This window comes from Mustela lutreola, chromosome 16 (assembly GCF_030435805.1).
Source record: "Mustela lutreola isolate mMusLut2 chromosome 16, mMusLut2.pri, whole genome shotgun sequence".
Lineage (NCBI taxonomy): Eukaryota > Metazoa > Chordata > Mammalia > Carnivora > Mustelidae > Mustela > Mustela lutreola.
In genome coordinates, this window is record NC_081305.1 from 45996579 (window position 1) to 46014616 (window position 18038).

General features: G+C 50.5%; 1 protein-coding gene across 8 annotated transcripts in view; it reads right to left on the reverse strand.

The window, feature by feature from the left end:
* The window catches only part of C16H19orf47 (chromosome 16 C19orf47 homolog), a 35163-nt gene extending 17191 nt beyond the window's left edge, over positions 1 to 17972 (reverse strand). For 2 of the 8 annotated variants that reach the window (XM_059150935.1, XM_059150934.1), the window contains exons 1-9: positions 17863 to 17971; positions 16426 to 16532; positions 12797 to 12849; positions 9113 to 9200; positions 8859 to 8973; positions 7364 to 7445; positions 3626 to 3763; positions 1549 to 1698; positions 131 to 201 (exon numbers count right to left, since the gene is read on the reverse strand). In XM_059150935.1, the coding sequence (XP_059006918.1) occupies positions 131 to 201; positions 1549 to 1698; positions 3626 to 3763; positions 7364 to 7445; positions 8859 to 8973; positions 9113 to 9200; positions 12797 to 12815 (663 nt within the window). In that variant the 5' untranslated portion in view covers positions 12816 to 12849; positions 16426 to 16532; positions 17863 to 17971. Of the gene's footprint in view, positions 1 to 130; positions 202 to 1548; positions 1699 to 3625; positions 3764 to 7363; positions 7446 to 8858; positions 8974 to 9112; positions 9201 to 12367; positions 12399 to 12796; positions 12850 to 16425; positions 16533 to 17862 lie in introns of all 8 variants that reach the window. The other 6 variants (XM_059150936.1, XM_059150932.1, XM_059150938.1 and 3 more) reach the window with 6 other exon arrangements.
* Between the last annotated feature and the right edge of the window lie 66 nt (positions 17973 to 18038).

The window sequence follows — 18038 nt, forward strand, 5'->3', positions numbered from 1 at the left end:
GCAAAGAAGGGAACTGAGGCTATCCAGGTGGGTAAGACGGTGCAGGGAGTATGAGGGGTTAGATGTGGGATCAACACCAGCAAGGAAGACAATTAGAGAACTTCAGGTGGTTTCCCCATTCCCAACTCACTTTATTCCCCGTCGTCGTGTCTGCCTTGGTCTCGGCACCGAGGCGGTCAAACACAGATGTCCTCTGGAGACCTGGGAGGGAAGTGAGCCCTCAGCCAGCAACTGCTGAGCCATGCACGGAGCCCAGGCCTGGCCAAGAGTCACGCATGGTGCAGACAAGGGAGGGCAGACATGGCCAGTCCAGGCCCAGGCAGCTCTGGTCCAGGCGGGCACAGGCTCTGTGTCTACGCCCTGGCTAATAGTGACCCACACATCTCTGGCTAGTGCAATTGGCCACTGAAATTGACCAATTTAGCCCTGGCTAATAGTGACCCACACATCTCTGGCTAGTGCAATTGGCCACTGAAATTGACTCTTGGGCTCCTTGAGGCTGTACAAGTTCGAAATGTGTGTATGTGTGGGAAGGGTTCTTAATCCTTACTTGTTCCCCTCACTCTTTTGGGGGTCATGGGCCTCTGAGAGCCTACTGACTGGTGATAAGCTCTCTCTCTACATCCCAACCCAAATGACCATTGAAAGAATGTTTATTAAATCACGATATACAAATATGATGCAACTACTAAATGATCATTAAAAAGAGTTAAAGCCTGAGTGGGTCAGTCAGTTAAGCGTCTGTCTTCAGCTCAAATCATGATCCCAGGGTTGTGGGATTAACCCCGCCATCAGGCTCCCTGCTTCTCCCTCTCTCCGCACCCCCAACCCCCACTCATGCTCTGTCTCTCCCCCCTAACAACAACAAAAAATTCCTTAAAAAAAAAAAGTTCTACAATAATACCTACAAAATGATGCTATTTGTGGTTTAAAACAAACTACCTATATGGTTCTATGTACAAACACATGCAGGCGAGCTCACACTGGTCTGGGTAGGGTAATGATGGCCTGGGCTATGGGACTGAGGGGACAGAGTTCAGCAGTACTGTATGTTCTTCCACACCATATGAGTGTTTTTCCATGAAGACACAAACACTATTCTAAAAGGAACCCTGGGGCGCCTGGGTGGCTCAGTGGGTTAAGCCACTGCCTTCAGCTCGGGTCATGATCTCAGGGTCCTGGGATCGAGTCCCGTATGGGGCTCTCTGCTCAGCAGGGAGCCTGCTTCCCTCTCTCTCTCTGCCTGCCTCTCTGTATACTTGTGATCTCTCTCTGTAAAATAAATAAATAAAATCTTTAAAAATAAATAAATAAATAAATAAATAAAAGGAACCCTGTGGGGAAGACCCCCTCTATACCTCAGCTATGGACAGAACCTCAACCAGGCTCCTCTGGCTCATGACGGTTCCTACGCTTTGGGCACCTGCCCCCTGGATCTCACTAGAGCCTGCCTCTCAGCCAGTGCCTGTAGGGCCTGACCAACCCTGCACCACACAACGAAGGGAAATGCAGTCTCGACGCCAAAGGGCACCCCTGCCAGGTTGATACCTTTTGCTGCCTGCTGCTGCTCCAGGATCTTGCGTGTCCGGGGGGTGGTGCCTTTGGGCATGTTGATGATGTACTTCCCCTCCATCTCAGCAGTGACCCGGCGCCGCTTGGTGGGAACAGCGAGACTCTCCTCCTCCCGGCGGGCCAGGGCTGATGGGGAGGAGGGGGATGGTGAGCATCTTCTGGGATAGAATGTGCTCCTGGGTTGGGGGCTGGACGCCCTGCGAAGGGCACAAATGTGCCCTTTATCTCCATGTGTTTGAATGACTGCAATCCCTTATCTTCCCAACCACTGAAGACTTTGAACCACCAAGAGATTCAGGGGTCTACGCACAACAGGGTTGCCAGAGGTGCTCAGAATCCCCCCATTGCGGCCAGCCTCTCAGGGCTCCCTGTGGCTCTGTCCCTGCCCCCAATAGGCTGACCTCCCAGCCTAGCTGGGAAGGGGGAAACTGCTGGCTGATGGAATGGTTCAAGAGCTCCATCTAGGTAGAGCTTTCATGGGTGTGATCATTTTTTTTTTACATTAATCAAAGGGGGCGCCTGGGTGGCTCAGTCATTAAGCGTCTGCCTTCGGCTCAGATCATGATCCCAGGGTCCTGGGATCAAGTCCCACATCTGGCTCTCTCCTTGGCAGGAAGCCTGCTTCTCTCTCTCCCACTTCCCTGCTTGTGTTCCCTCTCTCGCTGTATCTCTCTCTGTCAAATAAATAAAATCTTTAAAATTAATCAATTAAACAAACTGTACACTTAAAATTTGTGCATTGTATGTAAGTAAATTATATAAATCACTTAGATTTAAAAAAACAAATGAATCTCCTCAACACATTTGAGCTGGTCACTCCCAGGCTCGTCATCTTTTCAATACTTCAGAAATTAATCTTGGGGGTGCCTGAGTGGCTCAGTGGGTTAAAGCCTCTGCCATCAGCTCAGGTCATGATCCCGGGGTCCTGGAATCGAGTCCCACATCGGGCTCTCTGCTCAGCAGGGAGCCTGCTTCCCCCTCTCTCTCTCTGCCTGCCTCGCTGACTACTTGTGATCTCTGTTGGTCAAATTAATTAATTAATTAATTAAGTTTTTAAAAAATAAAAATAAATTAATCTTAACTTTCTTGCTCATGACACACAAATCAAAAAGGCCAGAGATGGGGAGGAGGTGCAGGAGCACAGGGTGTGATGGGGCCGGGCGTCAGAATAACCAAGCTCCCTCCCTGGGCCTCGGTTTCCACTTGTGCCAAGATTTTTGCTGTGGGGGTGGGTCCAACAAAGGCAGAGCAGTGGGGCACACAGGAGGAGGGCTTGGAAGCCCAAAGGCTGGTGTCCTATTCCCAGGTTTCAAGCTGAGACCTGGAAGCGGAACAGAGGCCAAGCACAGAAAAGTCTTTGGTGGAAGAGTGTGCTGAGAAGGGATCATCAGGGCAAGGGCCCACGGTGGGATGGAGCCTGGAAGGGACCCGAGGGAGAGAGCCAGGGGAAGACACGCCGGAGAAGGAGTCACATTATACAGAGCCTGTAAGGCCATGCAGGAAGATGATTTTATTACTGGGACAGTGGGAAGTTCTGGAGAGTTCTAGCCCAGGGTGAGAGGATCAGGTCAAAGGTCTGGAAGGATCCTCCTGGTTGCTGAGAGGAAACGGTGCTTTCTGGACCTCTGACCCCTGCACCAAGCACAGGGCCTGGCACTAGTGTGGGCCTCGGTGAGCATCTGTGAAAACAGACTGAGACCCTGTAATCCGCAGCACTGTACTGAACACTTGAGCCTTTATGAAGATGGTAATGTCAACGTTAAGTGTTCTTTCCACAATACAAAATAAACAAAAACTTGAAAACGACAGAACTGACCACTAAGAACTGCAGTGCACTGGCAGGTACACGGTCTCAAGAGCTTCCCACTGTCCTCATTCTACAGACTGGGAAAGCAAGGCCCACAGAGGCGCAGGGGCTTGACCAACCCTGAACTCTCTGGACACGCTGTGGTCTTCAAAGCACCTTGTGATCTTGGGCACCTGACCTCCGAAGACCATCCGCCAACCCACCCTCACCCCTAGCTCCTCCCACCATCCGCCCACGTCCCCTCACCAGCAGCCTTGGCACTCTTTGCTGCCATCTTGTTGGACACAGTGACCGAGATCTTGGAGGTGCTGGTGTCCGGCCGCCTGGGGGGAGTGCCGGGTGGGGAGTCGCGGTTCAAGCTGTTGGCGATCATTCGAGAGGCAGCTACAGGGAGGAAAGGGGAGAGTCCAGTCTTGCTAGGGGCCCGGGGATGGAGGCCAGAATGGTGAAGACAAACCTTGGGACTGAATGGAGAAGGGGCAGCTGGAGTCATGCTGGGGCTGCACGGCCATGATGGGCGTTGGCCAGTCTAACCAGGAGCGGGCCCACCCCTCACTGCATGAGGGCCTTTCCTAAGGCCCTAGACCAGACTGGTTCCTGTCATACCTCTCCCAAGCTCCTCTCCCAGCTCCGCTTCAGCTAAGCTAGTCTGGGGATATTCCTCACCCAGCAAGCGTGCACTCCTTCCTAGCACATGCTGTTCCCTCGACTGGGCATGCAGTTCCCCGAGGACCAACCAGCTCGCTCTGGCTCTTCATTCAGGTCTCCTCTCCGAGGGCACCTCCCCAGAGAAAGTTTCCCGAACCACTCCAACCTCCACCGGCCCGAGCCTGCGGTAGGCTTGCTTTTGCCTCATAACCCTAAGTCCTGCTTGACACTAAATGACATGGATGTCTCCTGGGGGGACATGTCTCACGGATGTCTCCCTTGAGTATGCAGGCCCCACCAAGAGACAAGGGTTGTTTATTTCTGTATCTCCAGGGGCTGCAACAGTTCCTGGTGCTTCACAGGTCCTCAATAAATATCTACTGGAAAAAATGAACCCTCTCATGGAAAATCCCAACATCCCTACCAGAAGAGGATCTACTACAAGCCCATCTTATAGGTGGCGCGGGAAGGACAAGGGTCTTGTCTCCAGAGCAGTGTTCCTGGTTTTAGGGCCCAGATCTCAAAAGCTCTTGGGGAAGAGCTTCATGATGCCTGGCTCACCCCACATGCCCGGTGCTCCCCACTCCTACCTCCACCAGCTTTCAGGTATGGGTATTCTAGCCTACCTACCCCCCAAAGCCTTCCCTTTTTCTGCTATGTGATGCCTCTCAAAACCTAATGAAGTCCCCCACCATGACTCTCGATGCATTACACAATTATATGTTGCTTGCTTGGTTTTGAAATTATAACTACAGCATACAGGAAAAACAGACCACTTAACAGAAAGTCAACTCCCACGTACCCACCACCCAGGTCAAGAACCGGAGCCTGCCCCAAGTGCTGTGATGAGCCCTGGGTGTTATGTGAAACTGGTAAGTTACTGAACACTACAACTGAAACTAATGATATACCGTAAGTTGGCTAATTAAATTTAAATTTAAAAAAAAGAAGAAGAAGAAAAAGAATTGGAGCTTTCTGAAGTCTGGGGATTGGCCCTTCCTGATCAGACCTCCTCCTTCCCCCTACCGGGGAAAAATGGTTGGTTTCCAGCCCTGCTCACTCCCCTGATAATAACGGGCATATACGCTTCCACAATTTTTCCATAATTTTTTTTCGGACAGCGCTGAAGCCAAATAGGGTGGCTTTCTGGTGAGCTGGGCAGAACCTCCCAGGATGACTGGATGATCTGTGATAGAAAGTGAACAGTAGAGAGGCCCTGCTTCCTGCAATGTACCCAGAGGGAAACATCTTACTTGAAAGGAATAAGGGATACGATGTTTCCTCATGACAGGTAAGCGCCATTTGGGTGGAAGAAAAAAAAACTCTGTCTTTGCCCTAATGACTCTAAGCTGTAGTTCGATGTCAGATACGCACAGACACAGACACATATATTAGAAAGCATATATTCTGAAGTGTATACAAGTGAGCGTACCAAGGATGCTGTTCTGGGACATTCTTCCGCACTCCCTTTCCTTCTTTGTCTGCTTCTCCTACTTCTTCCGACTGCCTATTTTCTCCACTAGTATTTTTGTTGGTTTTAATTTTTTTTAAAGATTTTATTTATCTATTTGACAGACAGAGATCACAAGTAGGCAGAGAGGCAGGTGGAGAGAGGGAAGCAGGCTCCCCACTGAGCAGAGAGCCTGATGTGGGGCTCGATCTCAGAACCCTGAGAACACGACCTGAGTCGAAGGCAGAGGCTTAACTCACTGAGACACCCAGGTGCCCCGTTAGTTTTAATTTTTTAAAATTTGTTTTAAACAAAGGCATTCAGAAGGCTATACAAAAATACATACTGTCTGACTTCAGTTATGTACACTTGACAGACTAGCAAAAAAGACTAACAAAAACAGACCATCTCTGCTGTGAAGCATCAGGGTAATGGGTACCCTGGAGAGGGGGGAGTGACGCTGGTCAGGTTTTTGTTTCTGGATTTGGATGCTGCTGGTTACACGGCTGCTGCGCCTGTGGAAAGTGATTCAGCTGTACCTTCGTGATCATATGTAAGTTCAGGCAGACTGCTGCAGCAAAGAACCCCAATTTGTTCAGTCTCCCTCTGTCCGTGCCCTTGGTTGGCACTGCCCACACCAACGCTGGGCTTAGCCACGTGACAGGCTTTGGCAAATGGGAGAAGAGCAAGTGTTACACAAGCAGAACCTTAAGAGGTGCTCTGCACACTGGGGCCCGCCCTCTCCTGCTGCTCTAGGGCACCCTGCGATTGGCCCCATGTGGACGACCCTGGGCACGCCTACAGGAATACAAGGGACGTGTGGCCCGGTCACCTTTGTGGGCCCAGAGACATCAAGCCAACCACCAGATGTGTGAGTCAGGCCATGCTAGATCACCTAGCCTCCACCAAGCTGCTAGGTGACCACTGAGATCTACTGAGCTGGCCCAGAGCAGAACAGACCAGCCAGGACATAAAATCATGAGAAATAAAAGTCTGTGCCTGAAACCAGTTTGGGGGTCGTTAAGCAGCAAAGGCTAATATGCACATTAAATTTTTTAAATTTATTCTTCTTTAAAAAGGTATCACACTACTGAAAAAAATACCCAAATGTGTAAATACCGTCCGTTCTCACCATTCATGGATTCCCTATTTGCAAATTCGCCTCTTCGCTAAGATTGATTTGTAACCCCAAAACCAAAACCTGTGTTAAGTGTTTTGGCTGTTTAAAATGGCCCCCAAGGGCGCCTGGGTGGCTCAGTGGGTTAAAGCCTCTGCCTTCAGCTCAGGTCATGATTCCAGGGTTCTGGGGTTGAGCCCCACAACGGGCTCTCTGCTCAGCAGGCAGTCTGCTTCTCCTTCTCTTTCTCTCTGCCTGCTTCTCTGCCTACCTGTGATCTCTGTCAAATAAATAAAATCTTAAAATAAAATAAAATAAAATGACCCTGAAGAAGAGTGGCAAAGTGCTTTCTAGTATTCCCAAGTGATGTTCCTTACAGAGAAAATATCTGTGTTAGATTAGCTTTGTCCAGGCACGCATTACAGAGCTGCTGGCCATGAGCTCGATGTGAACGCGCCAGCAACATATGACAAATGAAACATCTTTACAGAAACATACATAAAGTAAGGTCTGTGTTGATCGGTTGACAAAAGTGTTGTAAGAAGAGGCTTGCAGGAACCTAACCTTTTATTTCCTCTAGGAGCAACGACCCAGCACTCGCTCATTCAGTGTTCACAGTTTCTTTACGGAACAGAACTGCCACCAGTGAAAATCGGTGGCTGAGAGAACCTCTGCTGGCCTTGTTTCATCCCTGCAGATTCTGGGTGTGTCCCCTTTAGAGCTAAAGTGTAGGGATAAAGGGAAGGAACTCTAGGTAGGTGGGACTCACCGCTAGAGGCACCTCGGCGGATCTCGCCAGGGAGGGGGCTGGGGTTGCAGGGCACGGACTCAGTGGCAGCTTTGCACATGTCCTGTGGTGGGGGGAGAAAGAAGAGCCGAACAGGTGTCTGGGTTACCACAGGGACGAGGGCAAAAGGTAGGGGAAAAGAAACCTGAGCAGCACTGGGAGGATGAGAACCCGAGCTGTTAGAGAAGAGATTTCAGAACATTTCACTCCTCACCACGAGAAGGCAGAGGACAAACCCAAACTGAGAGATGTTCTGCAAAACACCTAAACAGGACTCTTCACAACTATCAAGGTATCAATCACCTGGGAAGACTATGGAACTGTCACAGATTCACGGAGACTAAAGAAAAGATTAGGAGACACAAATAAAAGCAAGGTGGTATTGCGGAGCAGAAAGAGGATATGGGAGGCACCTGGGTGGCTCAGTGGGTTAAAGCCTCTGCCTTCAGCTCGGGTCATGATCCCAGGGTCCTGGGATGGAGCCCCGCATCAGGCTCTCTGCTCAGCAGGGAGCCTGCTTCCTCCTCTCTCTGCCTGCCTCTCTGCCTACTTGTGAGCTCTGTCTGTCAAATAAATAAATAAAATCTTTAAAAAAAAAAAAAAAAAGAGGATATGGGGGCAGGGGGCGCCTGGGTGGCTCAGTGGGTTAAAGCCTCTGCCTTCAGCTCGGGTCATGATCTTGGGGTCCTGGGATCGAGCCCCACATCGGGCTCTCTGCTCATCTGGGAGCCTGCTTCCTCCTCTCTCTCTGCCTGCCTTCTGCCTACTTGTGATCTCTCTCTGTCAAATAAATAAAATCTTTTAAAAAATCATAATAAAATAAAATGTATAAAGAATGGAGACAGGGAATGGCAGGCTATGGTAAGGCCTGGTAAGTGTCAGCTAAAGATTCAATGAGCTCTTCATTCCAGGTGCTCGGTGCCACACATGCTATCTGGTAGGTGGCCACCGCTCCCCTACGCAGCAGTGCAGTGTGAAAAGCCTGTTTCAGAGAGACTGCGGGGGGAGGAGTGATCTTCACTTGTCTAAGGTCACTGTAAGTGGAGGGGCCAAGAATGGAATAACCATGTTGTTGGCCCGGTGACTGCCTGAGTCCCCCAGGGGGAGCTCCTGTCCTGGGGACAGAGAAGAGCCCTGCTAAAGCTGATTATCATGAGGAAGATGAGAACTAGTAATGGAAAGAGAGCCTCTACCAAGGCCCCACTATTTACACTGGAGGCTTTTTATACTGGGGCTTTCTTTAACTTAATGCTTACAACCACCCTGTGAGATAGGTCTATCTATCTACATTCTACCAATGGAATAAGAAAGGCTCAGAGAGATTAGGCAACATGTCCAATGTCACATGGCAAATGGTATAACCAGCCTTGCAACTCAGGTCTGCCTGCTTTTGCTTCCAAGCCTCCTGCTGACTCTGGTACAGAGCCCCCCACCGCACCCTAAACCCAGAGATCAAGGGGCTGGGCAGCACACCCACCTGGCGGTGCACCACCTTGGCATGCTTGAGGATGGCAATGATGTCGCCCACCACAGTCACGCCCAGCTCATTCATGATCTCTTTGTTGAGATCCAGCAGCATGCTCTTCTGGATCCTGTGGGGGAGGGTCAGCAGTGAGGCCACAAGCAGGCCAGGACAGATGGGCTAGCCAGCTCCCGTCTCCCCCCCTCCGCCTCCTCCCTTCCTCTCCCCTCCTCTCGCCAAGTTGCACTCTGTCCCCTAGGCCCCCTTACCTATTATCCACAAACATCACCGCGTAATTGACAGCAGGCCCCGGAGGAATGCCGGCTTCCTTAAAGAACTGGATCCACTCAGAAGTGGCTGGGGGATGGACAGGGCTCGTTATTCCCATTATTCCCTCCAGAGAAGAGCAGCCGCAAAACCACAAGAGCAGCGGCTCCCACATATTAAATGCTCACTGCACGCCAGGCCCCGGCCAAGCGTTTCCCTGCGAGCAGCTCGCAGCATTAGGCCTCCCTCCCTCTGCCAAGGAGGAGACTGAGGCCATGAAGGCCATGTGCTTCTGTCTGACCCTTCTGGTCACAGCTCTGCCCTGGGCCGTGAGGCCCCACGATCATCTTCACACACGGCCAATGCCCAAGTTCAGGGAGCTGGGACTCTAGGTTCTCTGGCCTGGTCCCCATCGGAAGGGAAAGAAGGGACACAGAGCCGGCCTACGAACGTCAGCAAGCTCGCTCCTCACCACAGAAACAGCAAGCATAGGCTTTGGCGCCTGGGTTCAAATTCCGGCTCTGCCAGCTCCTGGCTAAGGGCCTACGGGAAGTTAACACTTGGGGTCTCCGTTTCCTTGTCCGGAAATTTAGGATGACATCCAGGAAGGATTTACCGAGGACTTGGCAGGTCCCGTTCTAGGCAGGTGGATTCCACTGCACAAGACAACGCCCCCGCCCTCACTGAGCTCACATTCTAGCGATAAGGCGTATATCCTTGGTTCACTGCGCAAAGTCCCCATAAAGGACATGAAATGGCACCTGGCCCAGGGGACAACCTCAACTCGTCGCAGCTGCTGCTATTATTTTTACTCTGCCACCACTACCAAGCCCAAGACCCAGACCAGGGACACACCCACCCACCGACGAAGCTTTATTGTTTCTTTCTTTTTTTTTTTTAAGATTTTATTTATCTGACAGACAGAGATCACAAGTAGGCAGAGAGAGAGGGGGAAGCAGGCTCCCCGCCGAGCAGAGAGCCGGATGTGGGGCTCGATCCCAGGACCCCGGGATCATGACCTGAGCCGAAGGCAGAGGCTTTAACCCACTGAGCCAACCGGGCGCCCCGCTTTATTGTTTCTAAACTTTTCTGTTTTAGCCTCTTGGGTGTGACCTTCAAATTCACCCTGTCTGGCCAATGGCTGTTAGATAAGATCACTGATTCTGAGAACTTCCTTTTCACATTTTAACATCTCTGAAACTAAGAGCCACCTCACAGTCAAGGGTTTCACTGGCGAAACTTTTCTTTCTCATCGTATACAGCTTGAAACCCCAACAATCAAAATATGAAATTTGCTACTGCTATGCCCATTTTGCTTATAAGACCACTGAGGCACAGAGTGGGGAAAGAGACTCTGGTCTCTTCTGAAGGTGACTTCAGGGCTCGGGCGCAGGCCTGGGACCATCCTTCTGCCTACCTAGCCACAGGCCCATCTCCCCAGCACTGCAGCAGGTGAAGATCATGCCCTAAGGACTTCTGCCACAGGCCCAGGGGACAGCGGGCCTTTTTCTGCCTCACAGAGGCACTATCCACCTGCCCAGGCATGGGGCCCTGGGTTCCATCAGCCAAAAACAGGCAACTTCGTCTGTTAAAAAAAAACCCACATAATGATTCCACTTATATGAAATGTCCAGAATAGGTAAACATCTATAGAGATCTAGAGAGACAGAAAGCAGATCAGTGGTTGCCTGGCAGGATGGTGGGGACAGGAAAAAGAGAGTGACGATTAGTTAATGGGTATGGGTGCCTTGCGGGAAGTGATGAAAAGGTTTTGAAATTGATTGTGCTAATGGCTATAGAACTCCGAACGCAGTATAAAACCACCATACTGTACACTTTATTGTATAAAATGTGAACTGCATCTCAATCACGCTGTTACTAAGAAGGGAAAAGGGGCCACATCATTTGAGGGGGGCTAGCTGCCTGAAGCAAAGTCAAGGAACTGAGAACATCTGTACATCGGGCCCTTGTCATCATTTCATGTCCTACTAAAGAGGAAAATGTGCTGCCAAGTGGGGTGCCTGGGTGCTCAGTGGGTTAAGCCTCTGCCTTTGGGTCGGGTCATGGTCTCAGGGTCCTGGGATCGAACCCCGCATTGCATTGGGCTCTCTGCTCAGCGGGGAGCCTGCTTCCCCCTCTCTCTCTGCCTGCTTCTCTGCCTACTTGTGATTTCTCTCTCTGTGTCAAATAAATAAAATCTTAAAAAAAAAAATACGGTGCCAAGTAAATGGTCAGGAGCGCCCCCCATTCCAGAAAGAGTCAGAGGGGACACACAATGTGTCGTGGACTCAGGACACAGCAGGAGACACACACTGGAATATTCACAGCAGCTAGTCTGTTAACAGGCCCAACCCAGAAGCAACGTGGGATCCATAGACAGAAGCAGGGGCAGGAAATACTACACAGCGGCTCAAAGGAAAGACATGGAGAGGATTCCTGGCCCTTGCGTGGAGCAAGAGAACACAGGACATTTCGTTCACCTTAGCTCACAACCAAAGCCTTGGGCATAGGAATATTTTCTGCCTATGCAAGGAGAGGGGTGCCTGGGTGGCTCAGTCGTTAAACGTCTGCCTTCGGCTCAGGTCATGATCTCAGGGTCCTGGGATCCGGCCTCACATCGGGCTCCCTGCTCAGCGGGAAGCCTGCTTCTCCCTCTCCCATTCCCCTTGCTGTGTTCCCTCTCTCGCTGTGTCTTCTATCAAATAAATAAATAAAATCTTAAAAAAAAAAAAAAAGGCAAGGAGAAATGATCCCAAAATCATGGTTCATTCCCCCTGGAGGAAGGAGAGGGTCGTGATTGGGGTGGGCCCTCAGGGAGGCTGGCAATATTTTATTTCTTGACCTGAATGGTTGCGGGGGGGGGGAGGGTTGCTTTTTTTTTTTTTTTTTTAAACCTTTGTATTGAACTATAACATACAGACACACAAAAGCACATGTAAGTTGGTAACGTTCAAAAACCAACACATGCACGGAACCAGCCTCTAGATCAAGAAATAAAACATTTCCAACATCCCACAGGCACCCCCCTGCCACCACCACATTCCCAATGTAGTGACATCACTCTGTTTTTCGAGGGCCACCGCCACCTTCCCACAACATGGACTGGTCCTGCCTGTCCCTGTGCTTCATAGAAATGGAATCATAAAGGATGCAGTCCAACGTTTACCTTCTCTCATTGCTCCCATGACCACATAAAGATGTCTTATGTACTTCTCTATATGAACAAATCTCAAAAGAGGTACAAGCTACCCACTAACCTCTGAGCTTTGGCAACCCCAGAGTGCAGAGCTGAAAGAGAAGATAGTGATGAGGCTTACGAGAATCCTAATAGCGGACATTTGTCAGAAGTGTGCCCAAGGTCTGACATGCACTAACCTCCTTAATCCTAACAACATCCCAGGACGTAAGGCCTGTGAGTATCTCCGTTTTACACGTGAGAAAACCGAGACTCTGCTGGATTTCACATCACAAGTTCTTTAAGGCTAGACTGTGCCATTGGGAGGCCAAGATACAGAGTGGCTAGGCCCTGGGCAGGCCACGGCCCCGCCTCCACAGGGTGCTCCGAGAACAGCTGTTCCTCCCAGTGACCTGGCTCTCCCTCCCCCACCTTGGCTCCCCTCCCCAAGGTCATAATTTCAGAAAGGGCAGTGGGGAGGGGAGCCCCGGAGAGAAGTCCACAGACTCACCCATAGTCACTGAGACCATTGTCTCCCAGGGCCCTGGTGCTGCTTCCGAGAGCCTGGAAGAGAGAACAGGGAGAGAGGGCCCATGAGTCGCCGCAGGCTGTGAGTGCGTGTAACTCTTTGCCTGCCTGCCTGCGGGCCAGAGAAGAGTGCCTGGGGGCTCACAGCCCAGGAATAGCCTGAACAGCTGGCAGGAAGTCAGCCTGGGACAGTGCTGCCACCACAGCTCCTGCTGCTGCCTGGGACAAGACTCAGCAACCCCAGAGTGCAACAGCAAATGTCCACAGCTCCATCCCCGCACACCTCAGAAGTTTCTGGCTGGGATAAGAGAGTGAGAGAAGAAAAAAAAAGACATCTTCCCCCACAACACACCAATCCGACCCTCACTCAACACTTTAACCATAAATACCCATTAGTCATCCATTCATAAATTATTTACTGACAACCTACAAGGTGCAAGGCACAATTCTAGGAGCTAAAGATACTGCCGTGAACAAAAATACAGGGGCGCCTGGGGGGCTCAGCGGGTTAAAGCCTCTGCCTTCCACTCAGGTCCTGATCTCAGGGTCCTGGGATCAAGCCCCGAATCGGGGAGTCTGCTTCCCCCTTCTCTGCCTGCCTCTGTGTACTTGTGATCTCTGTCAAATAAATAAATAAAATCTTTAAAAAAAAAAATACAGAGAGTGGCATCTAGGTGGGGACAGAGGAGGAAGGATGAGAGGGTAAACAAGCAAAATGGATCACAATTCGGTGAGTCAGAAAGCCCTTGGTGTCACCCAGAACACAGGGAGGGCCTGGCAAGGGAGGGAGGGGGTTGTGATTCCAAACAGGCTGAAGAGGGGAGACTGCTCTAAAGCGACATTCGGAGACCCCAAAGGAGGCGGAGGAGTGGGCCCTGTGGTTTCACAGAGGAGGAGTGTTCCAGGAGAAGGTACAGCAAGTCCAGTGTCCTGAGCCAGGAGCCCATCCGGCATAGATGCGGGACAGCACAGAGCCAGGGTGATTATAGTACAGTGAGAGAGGGGACAGCGGGAGGGGGAGAGACAGGGGGAGGAGAGCAAGAGGAGCTGAGGGCAGAGAGGTGGGCCACTACACCACAAGGAGCCTGGTAGGAGAAATGGAAAACCAACGCCTGCTTAGGTAAGATGAGCAGGTGGCAGAAAGCTGTTAAGGACATTTCCCCTGAATGTTACTGGGCATCTGGGTGGTTCAGTCAGTTAAGCGTCTGTCTCCCGCTCAGGTCATGGTCCCAGGGTCCTGGGATGAAGTCCCAAGTTGGGCTTCCTGCTCAGTGGAGAGCCTGCTTCTCCCTCTCCCTCTGTGCTCCCTCTGCCTGTGCTTTCACTCTTTCTGTCAAATAAATAAAGTCAGGAAGGAAAGAAAAGAAAAAAAAAAGAAGGAAGGAAGAAAAGAAAGGAAACTAAAGGGAAAAACTTCCTTGCCTGATGATTCATCTCGATCTGCCTCCAGAGCCACTTGGCCTACTCAGCCCTCCCGTCCTTCTTTAGTCCTGCCCTCTCCTCTACGCCCTCTGCTCTCTTCCTTCACTCTGCTCCCTTCTACCCACTCTGGCCCCTGATTCTTTTTTTTTTTTTAAAGATTTTATTTATTTATTTGACAGAGAGAGATCACAAGTAGGCAGAGAGGCAGGCAGAGAGAGAGAGGAGGAAGCAGGCTCCCTGCTGAGCAGAGAGCCCGATGTGGGACTCGATCCCAGGATCCTGAGATCATGACCTGAGCCGAAGGCAGCGGCTTAACCCACTGAGCCACCCAGGCGCCCCCTTTTTTTTTTTTTTTAGATTTTATTTGAGAGAGAGAGAGCATGATAGTGGAGCAGGGGAGCCAGAGGGACAAGGAGACTCCCCACCGAGCAAGGAGCTCCAGGACTCTGAGATCATGACCTGAACCGAAGGCAGACGCTTAACCAATAGAGCCACCCAGGCAGCCCCGCAGCCCCGCTCCCAATTCTGATCCTTCTCTGTCATCCCTCCTCAGCTTGCTCCACAGGGTGCATTAGTCCCTTTCTGCTCACCTTCATACACAATCTGCCCCTCCCTGCCTCCATTCTAATGGTAAAACAGAGATGGTATGACACTAAGGATTCTGGAACCAGACCTCGGGGCTCATATCTGGCTCTACCACTTCCTAGCCACGTGGTCTCTGCAAGCTACTTCACCAGTCAGGTCTGGTGTCCCCATCTGGAAGTCAGGACCGTACAGATGTTACTTCCCTCAAAGGATGGCTGGAACACCCAATGAACTTTTATGCTCAGAACACCTGAGGCAGTGGCCATGCCCCCTAAGAGTGCGGAAGTATTGGCTAGTTTCACCTCCCAGGCCTCCCGTCTTAGCCGACACCCAGGAGCTTTGCCTGCCTCCCGGTATTCCACAGAAGCTCTCCTGTGCCTGGAATGCTTTCTTATCCTGTCCTCCTGGCAAGCTCTCCTTCACTCTGGCTGTCACCGGCTTTGGGAAACTTTCCCAAAGTCCCCAGATGTGGGATTCTCCCCTCTGCCTCCAAGTGGGGCTCATGCTGACCTTCTTTGGCTGCTGTTGCATCTCTTGTTGATGATAAAGACCACAGACATCACTCTGCCCCCGTACTGGACTCCTAAGATCTACTTTGTCTTCTGGATTTTGCCACTGAACAAAGACAACGCCACCAGCAGCTCTGAAAGAGCACGGCATGGCGAGTCTTCAATGTGTCACACAGAAAAACATGTCACATACCAAGCACTGATCATGAACCAGGACCGGAGCCAGGCCTCCTGCTGACACCTCACTACCTTCTCAGTAGGGAGGACTATTATTAGCCCCATTTTAATCGATGGAAAAAAAAACCCGACTCATCGAGGTGCAGTCATTTGTCAAATGTCACATCTACCAAGTGACTTCACTGGGATTCGAAAACAAGTTCTCCCTGATTCCACTGGCCATTTGGTAACTCCTGTTGAAGGCCTATGGTGCCAGGCACTGAGTATACAGCTCATTGTCTCCTCATAACCACCTGGGGTGGTTTAAAAAAAAAAAAAAATGTTAGGGGCACCTGGGTGGCTCAGTGGGTTAAGCCTCTGCCTTCAACTCAGGTCATGATCTCAGGGTCCTGGGATCGAGCCCTGCATCGGGCTCTCTGCTCGGCGGGGAGCCTGCTTCCCTCCCTCTCTCTCTCTGCCTACTTGTGATCTCTCTCTCTGTCAAATAAATAAAATCTAAAAAAAAAAAAAAAAAAAGTTAAAAATGATCCCCATTTTGGGTGCCTGGGTGGCTCAGTGGGTTAAAGCCTCTGCCTTTAGCTCAGGTCATGATCCCAGGGTCCTGGGAACGAGCCCCCAATTGGGCTCTCCGCTCAGCAGGGAGCCTGCTTCCTCCTCTCTCTCTGCCTGCCTCTCTGCCTACTTATTCTCTCTCTCTCTCTCTCTATGTTAAATAAATAAATAAATAATGTTAAAAAAAAAAAAAAAAAAGATCCCCCTGTTAAAAATGAGAGTGGCAGGTCCAAGGTCACACAGCAAGGAACTGTAGGGCCACGACTTGAACCCAAGTCAGTCCAATGCCTACGACTAACACTGACTGATAGACTACTACAAGCCAGGCACTGTGGTCAGTCATTCCGAGGTGTCAGTTAATGCTTACCAGAAGCCTTTGAGAACTGGTATCCTCTCCCTACAGCGGCAGAAGTCCCCCGGCTGGACTCAATTGCCTCTTTCCTCCATTAAAAGCCCATCTCCAGTGATCACTTTCTGAACAGTGAAAATTGGAACATTAATAATAATAGCAAATGACAGTTTCTAAAACTCATATAATTACCATATATCAGACTCCCTGGCTAAGCCCTTGAAAGGCTTGGATCTATGTTCTGACTTTGCCACTTCCAAAACCCCACCCTTGGGAGTCGGGGGTTAACCTTAACTTTCTGGATCTCACTTCCCTCAACTATAAAACAAGAATATAGGAGTATATGTTCTTAAAATGGTTAGGGGGATGAAGTGAGTTCACAAACACAAAGTCCTTAAAACAATGTGGGGCAGATGGTAAGTGCTATGTACATATGCATTAAATAAATCAAACTTTGGTGAGCTAGAGAAAGGGGAGGACAGTCACTGACCTAATGTCAGCCACATGCAAAAGGTAAGCAAAGAACAGACAGGGTCTGTGGGACCATGATAGTCCCTTTTCAATTCTCTTTCAACTTCTGTCTACAATTTAAATAGACTATTCTGCTTCTGTTGTATTTCAGGTTACATTTTCCTTCCTTTTGCACCCAGCAGTGCTAGTTTTCCCTTAGTAGGCCAATATGAAATTTTCTTCTCAAATTAATTGACTGGAGCAAAATGCATCAGTGCTTTTAAAGAAAAAGAAAAATCTAAATCTATGAGATGGGGCAAAATTAGTCAAATAGGAAGTGGCAGGATGTCCATTTGGCCAATTGCAGATTCCAAGTTTTTCCTATTGCTGTCTCTGAGCTTCCCCCTACTCCGTTCTTCCCTGGAAGTCCCAACTACGCCAATAACTCTCATTATCATTATTAACATAGTCCCAATATATTGAGCATACAGTGCAAAGCCCCAGGCTAAGGGATTTACACGCACATTTCACCAGCATCCTCACAACGTCCCTATGATATAGGACTATTAACTCTCATTGTATAGATTAGGAAAATGAGCTCCAGAGAGGTTCAGGCAAAGGCCCACTGCCACAAAGCTGGGCTGGGACGTGCGCAGAAATCGGCGGGCCTCCAATTGCACACTCCCACACCCAGCTCTTCCACGCCAAGCGCAAACATTATCATCGCTACAGTATTAACAGTAAAAGTACAGTAACGAAGTGTGCAGTGTGCTAGGCGCTGAACTAGGGTCTCCGACATGCACAAGCAGACCTCCCACTCTAAGCCCTAAGGAGGATGCTACGGTCAGATTCTGGCCCCCATTCTACAGAGGAGGAAACTGAGGTTCAGAGAAAGAAGTCGCTTGTCCGGGCCGCACAGCGACGCCGAGACTGATTCCAGAACTAACACGCCATCCATCCCCTCCGTATCTTGCCCGTCCCACCACCCCGTGGCCCGCGCCTCACCTGACCCTCCGAGCCCGCGCCCACACGCGCTGCCCGCCCTCCTAGCCCGCCGCGCCAACTGTCAGACCCTCCTCCCTCCGCCCGGCAACCCTCCCCGGAAATACAGCCCTCGCCACCGGAAGCTGGGTCGCCCAGCCCGCGGCTGCTCTAGCCCGCCGGACCGCCACCAGTGAGAG